Source organism: Anarrhichthys ocellatus, unplaced genomic scaffold (assembly GCF_004355925.1).
Source record: "Anarrhichthys ocellatus isolate YVR2014 unplaced genomic scaffold, GSC_Weel_1.0 scaffold32, whole genome shotgun sequence".
In the NCBI taxonomy this organism is placed as follows: Eukaryota; Metazoa; Chordata; class Actinopteri; order Perciformes; family Anarhichadidae; genus Anarrhichthys; species Anarrhichthys ocellatus.
This window is the reverse complement of record NW_022280062.1, coordinates 2709440-2717875: the sequence shown is the minus strand read 5'-3', so window position 1 is coordinate 2717875 and position 8436 is coordinate 2709440. Positions and strand designations below refer to the sequence as shown.

At 38.7% G+C, this 8436-nt stretch overlaps 1 protein-coding gene across 1 annotated transcript in view; it reads left to right on the top strand.

The window, feature by feature from the left end:
- Positions 1-217: 217 nt before the first annotated feature.
- LOC116393069 (macrophage mannose receptor 1-like) overlaps positions 218-8436 on the top strand; it is a 19962-nt gene continuing 11743 nt past the window's right edge. Inside the window, exons 1-18 of the mRNA XM_031864999.1 lie at positions 218-377; positions 915-1271; positions 1581-1751; positions 2000-2155; positions 2851-2961; positions 3095-3232; positions 3363-3539; positions 4103-4257; positions 4624-4737; positions 4942-5057; positions 5168-5316; positions 5402-5601; positions 6158-6273; positions 6570-6642; positions 6768-6921; positions 7199-7237; positions 7838-8001; positions 8102-8163. Of these exons, the coding sequence (XP_031720859.1) occupies positions 281-377; positions 915-1271; positions 1581-1751; positions 2000-2155; positions 2851-2961; positions 3095-3232; positions 3363-3539; positions 4103-4257; positions 4624-4737; positions 4942-5057; positions 5168-5316; positions 5402-5601; positions 6158-6273; positions 6570-6642; positions 6768-6921; positions 7199-7237; positions 7838-8001; positions 8102-8163 (2549 nt within the window). The 5' untranslated portion in view covers positions 218-280. The remainder of the gene's footprint in view (positions 378-914; positions 1272-1580; positions 1752-1999; positions 2156-2850; positions 2962-3094; positions 3233-3362; positions 3540-4102; positions 4258-4623; positions 4738-4941; positions 5058-5167; positions 5317-5401; positions 5602-6157; positions 6274-6569; positions 6643-6767; positions 6922-7198; positions 7238-7837; positions 8002-8101; positions 8164-8436) is intronic.

Here is an 8436-nt window from a genome sequence, read left to right as displayed (position 1 = left end):
CATGAATCTCTCACACATCATTTCGTTCCAGGACAGGAAGTGGATGGAGCTTTTTTTCCATTTCGAGGATGTGACATGTGTGTGTGTGTGTGTGTGTGCGAGTATGTTTTTGTATCCCAACCCCCCTTTTTACCAGTAGCAAAATGCTGAAATGTGCCAATCTGAAACATGACACTTTCTCAATGAGAAGAGAAAAAAAAAAATGACAGTGTCAGGGGTATTAAGATTCCTTCCTTTTCATGTTCATGCTCATAAGCCCTCTGCTTGCAATGCATGGACAATGTCTCCTGCTCTGAGACTTATCGGAAGAATGCTCACCCAGAGGATAACTTTTGCAGCCTTTGTGCTCTTCATCCCAACATGTTCAACAATAAATGGTACAGTATGCACTAAAGCTTTCATATGTGTACGTATGTATTTATGTGTCTAATATCTCATGGTACTGATGCAAAGATCAGCTTTCTTCATACATTAGTTTTACTGAATATTTGTTGTATTGGAAGTGATTTAGATTCTCATTGACTTCACTACAGGACTAAAATCAAAACTATTTTATAGTATTTTGTAAATTATGATTATACGTTGTCTTGTAAAAAACACTTTTAAAATTGTACATTTGGGCTTAAAGAAGAGTGGACACCACTACAGCAACAGACTAGGTTTGAATGATGCTGAGTGCATCTCTAGTCTGTCAGTTTTGAAAAGAAAGGAGTAAGAAAATTCATGAAAAAAAGTACATTTGAAATTAGATGTCTCATACAACCATATATATATATATATATATATATATATATATATATATATATATATATGCTTTCTGACAATGATTGTAAGAGGACCATATGCACACAATACAATATTATGCAACATAATTTAAACAGATTTTTCTTTTTACATCTTTTTGATCTCTTCAGATTCTCCATTCTCAATCACTAACAAAGCCACTGGGTTTTGTTTGGTGACAAGATCCACCCGCTGTCTTGACATGCGCTGGACAACCGGTGATCGTCTTTTTGTGACCTCAACCAGAAAGTGCCTTGGAGCTCAGGGCAAAAGTGTGGGGAGTGAAGTAAGCCTCTATGATTGTGACGTCCGCAGTGTGCTTCAAAAGTGGGTATGCAAGAATGTGACAATGCTTGCTCTCAAAGACACACAGTTCTACATCGAAGTCAAACCTGACCAATCAATCGCCCTCTCCAAAACTACCGGGCCGAATAACGAGCTCACAATCACAGGGACATCCAGCGGCGCCTGTTCGAGAACATACAGAGGTACAGTATTAAAACTGAACAACACAATACACGAGCAAATATGCATGATTGTACTGTGATTTATCGAATACCTGACTCTCAGTGTCAGGTGATGTATGATCAAGTAGAATGATGCATCAAGTTCCTCCTGACTGGAGTTTGGTTGTGCACGCCTAAAGTCAATCAGTAGTGAAGAAAAGATGATGATGAAAAAATTATTTAGGTCTGCCCTAAAAACAATTGGCAAAACAATACGTCTTTGCAGAATCATTAATTTGCAACAATTTAAAAAAGTTTTAAAGTGATCAACCTCTTTTGTCCTTTTTTTAGAGCTTTATACCATTGAAGGAAACGCGTTTGGTAAGATCTGCAATTTTCCCTTCCTGTACAAAGACCGGTGGTTTGGAGACTGCACAACGTACGACTCCTCAACAAAGCGCGCTTGGTGTGCGATTAATACAAAATTTGAACATGAGCAGTGGGGATACTGCCCGACTACTTGTGAGTACTGAATTTAAGATTTGAATCCCACATGCCAGCACTACATGCATCTTCAGGAAGATTAATTCTGTTTCAGAGCACACATTAGATTATACTACAAATTGTTCATTAGTTTAGTCAACATCTCTGATGCTTATTAACACAAAGCCTGCAACATTAGAGCACCATTTTAGAATACAGTAGTGTAGTACACTGTTGTTTCAATGACTAAATCATTTTGTTTTCTATCTTGCTGTATTGATGCACAGCCACAGACCACTGGGCGAAGAACATTGTAACAGGAGCGTTTTACCAGCTCAACACACAGTCGGTTCTGACGTGGTCCCAGGCTGAAGCCAGCTGCAAACAGCAGGGTGCCGCCCTGCTCAGCATCACGGATCCTCACCAGCAGGCTTTTGTCTCGGGTAAGATGTCACCTGGTGGATGTTTGCTGGTACTGAAGCTGACCCAACATAGAGGGGTTACTTTATATAGATATTGTTAAAAATTGCCTATATTGCATGAGTTAAATGTTTTGATATAAATACAAAAAACTTGAATTATTATGTTATACTTCTCATTCTATATGAATCACTATTATGAATTGCTGTTTAAACTGATGTCTAATTCCATCCTAAGAAAGAAAACAATATGATAAAGATGCAGTCCATTTGATACGTAAGAAACAATGAAAGAAAATCTTAAAAATGTTAACAAAGTTGAAATTTGTTGTAAAATTAGATTTGACATGTTTCCGACAACATTTTGAATTTAGCCGAATTGTATTTGAATCAACTGGAATTGCATTATTCAATGGATAATAGACAAGGATTGTAGTTTAAAAACAGGAAATGATTGATGAAATGACTACTACTGTTACTTTTTGCACTCGTGGACCAAACCGGTATCAGTAACGATATTTCATGGTTCATCTTGTGAAATTTCCCTTGCGTGTTTTTGTGTGCTTTGTTTTATTTCTTTGTGCAGTGAATTCTGTCTTTCTGCTGACTTGTTTTAAAACAATGAAAAAGAGGAACAATGTGGAAAAGAGGAACAATTTCTTTACTCTGTCCTTTTCCTTTTTTGTCCCTCTCAACCACACAAACACAAATAAACACAGCGCTATTGGGATCAGGGAAACAAAAGCTTTGGATTGGGTTGATGCTGGACCCGCAACATGGCTGGCAGTGGTCTGATAGTAAGCCCTTCCGTTATCTGAGATGGACTACAGGTAAGTCTTCATTTTACATTATTGAAACATGCAAGTGTTATACGTGATGTGAAAACTCTCACGGACATGGTGTATGTGGATCTGCACTAGAAAAGGAGGAATCTCAATTTAAATCATCATCATCTTGTTTTAGGATATCCAACTCCCAATCCGGGGCACAACTGTGCATTTCTTGACTCTGCTGGGGAGCAAACCTGGCAAAGCTCATCCTGCGTCAAGAAACAGGCCTACATATGCTACAAAGACGGGGCCCCGCCATCTCCTCCCCAAAGTACAGAAACATATTCTACTCTATTGTATTCTACCCTCCTCTGGCTACTGTATTGTTTCTCTATGTGACACGTTCACCGCATGACATCAGTCAATAAATCCCATTTATCTTTTGCTCTTTTCTTCATCAGTTGAGCAGGGTTTTTGCTCACCCCCTTGGATTCCCTACAATGGCCACTGCTTTCACCTTCAACGTGTTGTTCAAACATGGTCTGGTGCTCAGAGAGAGTGCCGCAAAGAGGGCGGGGACTTAGTGAGCATCCGCAATGTGGAGGACCAAAGCTTTGTCGTCTCGCAACTTGGATACGGTACATGATGACAATAGACAGGAAGACAGTCCAACCTTCTGTGTGTTTCTGCTGTAGACTGATTTTAAAAAAAGTAAATCTTTTCTTTACATTAAATATGAGAATCCAAAGAGCTCAACAAGTCAGAATAGGAAGGGAGGACCCATGCGCACTCAGACTTTAAACTGTGAACATCAAAAATTGTGTTTTTCACGACTGCAAGTCTAAGAAATACAGTAGGATGTACTTACTTTTCCAAGCAAATCATGTTAAAAAAGGGACTTTTCTTGATTGTGCTCAAATCATCCTAACATGAATCAATCTCAAAATTGGAAATTAATTAATGACACTGACGCTTGTAAAGTATATTGAATAAACAAATACACAAGCTATACTCATTCAATATATCCCCATGAAGTAGAATTTAGACAATACTAACTGATTCAATGTCTACAATCCATGTTTACTAATGTTCGCATGGTACCAATAGCTCTATTCATTTCAATATGTAGATCTTTATTAACATTGTGACATTTTAGCCACGGGTTGACACGAGGAACATTCCTCCCTGACCATGTCTGCAGCATCCACTGATGAGCTTTGGATTGGACTGAATGACATACAGACAGAGGGGCTGTTTGACTGGAGTGACCACTCCACTGTCAGTTTCACCAGCTGGGAGTTTGGGAAACCTGTTGTCTCCACTGATGCAGATGACTGTGTTCACATCAGAGGAGAGGTAAGGAGCAACATGTGATATGTTGGTGCATATATAGTTTAATCTTCTTATATCATACATGTATATCTGCATATATCATACATAGGGCCAACTAACATCCTGGTTGTATCCGTTTCTTTTACGAAAAGCCCCTTTGGATTTGTGCAACAAATTCTGAACTGCCTTACGCTTGCAGGCATTTTAACTTGAGCAAACAATCAAATTAAGACCTTTTGTCGGATTCTTTTCTTTTCTACTATTACTCTCGTAGTTGTTGTTTTTTAACCCAAATATTTAGAAAGCAGAAAGCATTATGAATTTAAGTATATCTAGTCCACCCGTCCAGTACATTCAATCTACAAGTATGTAAATGTTTTCTTCTTGCAGAATGGGAACTGGGCCGATCGCTTGTGTAGTGAGAAACTCGGCTTCATCTGTATGAAGCAGAGTGCCACTGAACGCACCGGAGATGAAGTAGATGTGGATATAGGCTGCAAATTTGTGAGTACATGTATAATCTATAATAAAAGTATATGATCTCCAAACACATCTGGCTAATCAAAGTGCACTATTCTAACCCTGAAATTAACTTTGAAAAGTAACTGGTTCAATATCACGCACTGCAGATAAATGTCTTTTAAGAACAAAATGGATGTGTTGCATTTTAAAACTACTCAGTTCTAATCAGTGCTCGGCTTCCTACAGGGGTGGAAAAGACATGGCTCCTACTGCTACTTTGTGGGAGCAGAGACGAAGACGTTTGATGAAGCTAAAGATGACTGCAAGAGCTCAGAATCCTACTTAGCTGATGTTTCAAATGGGTAAGAACACCTCATGCTTTTTTATTAGCCATGATATAACTGTGTGTGGAAGTACTATACATTGTACGAGTGTTTCACAGGCTGAGACAATCTATTGTAAATATTTCCAGGGTGGACAATGCCTTCCTTATCAGCTTGGTGGGGTTGAGATCAGAGAAATACTTCTGGTTAGGCCTCTCGAATCAGAAGAACATTGATCAATTTGTGTGGACCAACACAGATTTAGTGAAGTTTACTCACTGGAACGCTGAAATGCCAGGTACAGAGAGAGAGATTCCATCTTTAAAACAGAGGGCACGACCAGCAGCTTACACTTCACTATTTTGTATCTTCAACAACTCAAGGTAACCAAGAGGGCTGCGTTGCCATGACAACTGGGATTTTGGCCGGACTCTGGGATCTGCTGCCCTGCACCAACAAGGAGAAATACATCTGCAAACACCTGGCAGAGGGGGCCGTTTTAACCGTTGCACCACCGACTCAAACCCCTACCAAGTGCGAGGAGGGCTGGACCCGAGTAGGAACAAGAAACGTCTGCACGAAGGTAAATTCAGAGGTCGACCTCAGCTAAACACAATCAAAACATGTTACCTGCAAATACCAACTAAACAAAACCAGTGTCCTGTCACAATCACCATAACGTACTGTATGTTAGTTCTACATATTTTGTCTTTATTTTGTAAATATAACATTATTTAACTTATTTAACTTGTGCTACGTCCAGCAGCAAACAACAAACACACATAGTTCTTGATTAGCTAGTGAGCATAGTGGAAGTGTTAGCAGCTAAAAAAAGATGGTAGAGACCAATACAGAGTTAAAACAGAGCAAATATCAGACCTCTCCAGGTAGACTGGACCCTGCCTCGTGTCAAATGAATGATAAAGTTGATCCATAACCGCTGGATGTGAACATAATCAAATGTTTCTGCTTCTCCCAAATGGCCAGACATTTTATTTATTGTATGATTAGAAATAAGTCAGTTTCTCTCATGCTATACAAATCTGGGCAAAATAAAGTATATAGTCTATTCAAGTAATCTACTCCACTGCTGTACATACCTGGTCCACTTTAATCAGACGTTCACCGTTGTGTTCAAGTTCTTCACAGGGCCTCGGGCAGATGAGAAGACCTGGTATGAGGCCAGGGATTACTGCAGGGCCATCGGAGGAGACCTGCTCAGCATCCACAGCGATGCCGAGCTACGTGTGGGACGGTATGAGCCGGTTAATTACAACTTTAACTTAAAGTTGCAGAACCAGATACCAGTGGAAAACAAAACCATTACATAGTCCAATATCCCTCTGAATGTAAGAGGATTAAGTTTCATACTCACAGTGAATACATAAAAGTAAGATGAAATAGAATAAAATATTTACTCTACTATTGAGACCTAACTTGAGTACTTATTTGATGTATTTCTCGTTTCAGTTACGTCCTGCCTCTACGGGGCAACGGCGTGCTAAAATAAGTTAGATTGATGAATCATTTAAACAATTTTGTGTACTGCAGACATGGAAGAGGCTGGATTGGACTTCATATTCCTGACACGGCCTCTGGTTATGCATGGAGCGATGGATCCCCGGTTAGTTAACTGTGCTCTACTTTTTACAACTAAACTGATCCCAAATCATTCAATCCTGTATTTTTGTGCTTATATATAAACACGTGTAACATACAATATTGTTTGTTGTTTCTTTCTGTTCAAAGGTAAACTATCAGCACTGGCAGGAAGGAGAGCCAAACAATCATAACAATGAAGAATCTTGTACTGAATTCAGAACGTATAACTGGGATGAGACCGGCTCCTGGAACGATGTGAGCTGTGAGAGTTACAACGACTGGCTGTGTCAGATCCGTGCAGGTACAGTTGAATAAAATGTGTACTGAATGCCTATTTTTTTTGTCTCGTCCGAAGAAAATATATTCAACAGTCATCCAGGAAAAACTGACTTGTATATGCATGATATTTCATGCCATTGATTGCCTTCCAACGCCCATGGTACTGCCATGCTCCCCTCATTCGTTTACATTATCCCACAGTACGATATTCGACTCATAGCAGAGGACCGAGTGGGGACAGTGGCAGATGTGTTTGTGTTCTCTCTACATGAAATTAACACTTGTTTGTGGCCTTACAGGAGTGACTCCAAAACTACCTCCAAATAATACTGCAGTGGGTAAGTTAACACACACACACACACACACACACACACACACACACACACACACACAGGGTGGCGAGAATATAAAATGACAAGATATTGGGAAACCGGCGATGTCTGGTTAGACCGGGTATAACTAGATTGAGAAATTGAGATTACTATAATAATGAGGTATCAAGACGATCACGACAGTCTTACAATCGACTGTTTCAGATGTTTTGCTAAATCAGAATTGAACAAATCTAAGTGAAATACGAACAAAGATATGTTTTAAAGAGTCATTAACAGTTTGTTACAATTGAATTCAATTAAATTAGAAATCTCAGACAACACAGAGGCAAAAACAGTGAAGACTGAGCATTCAAAAACACATTTCCATTCATCAGGTCATTTACATGCAGGATATTATTGGTCCACTTGACCAGAACAATGCATCTCAAAACCAAACAAAACAAAAAAAGCGACACTTGGCATCAGTAATATTACAACTTCATTCACTTTGATGTTGTGCAATCTTTCATTTGACAGACATTAAGCTGTAAAAGATTTACTACAACAGAAAGACACTTCAAAGTAAAACACAAATTGTCAATATGTTTCTAAAAACCTTTGCAGTCTACAACACCACTTCAGATGGTTGGCTTGTGTGGAGAGGGAATCAGTACTTGATCAACAGAAACACAATGCCCATGGAGGATGCTCGTCACTTCTGCCAGCAGAGGCTTGGTGACTTGGTCTCTCTCAACAGTAAAGATGAAAATGTCTTCTTGTGGAAACAGGTAGGTGTTTATTTTCTTTGGTTTGCTAAACAACAATTCAACTTCTATTTATATTGAAAGAAGTAGATCTAAAAGTGTGTGTGTATTCATGTGTTCACAGGTTTCAAGAAGCTATGGCTCATATTATATAGGTTTGTCAGTGGATCTTGATGGGTCATTATGGTGAGTATCAATGAATGCCATGAAATTTAATACAGTGAATCATTGGTTAGTGAAAACTCTTTGGCCTATCGATTACAGTATGCATGTCACTTTGCACTACTTTTAAGATGTCTATCCTCACACACACACACACACACACACGTACACATATATATATATATATATATATATACATATATATATATACATATATATACATACATATGTATATACATACATATATATATATATATGTATACATATATATATACACATATATATATATATATGTAT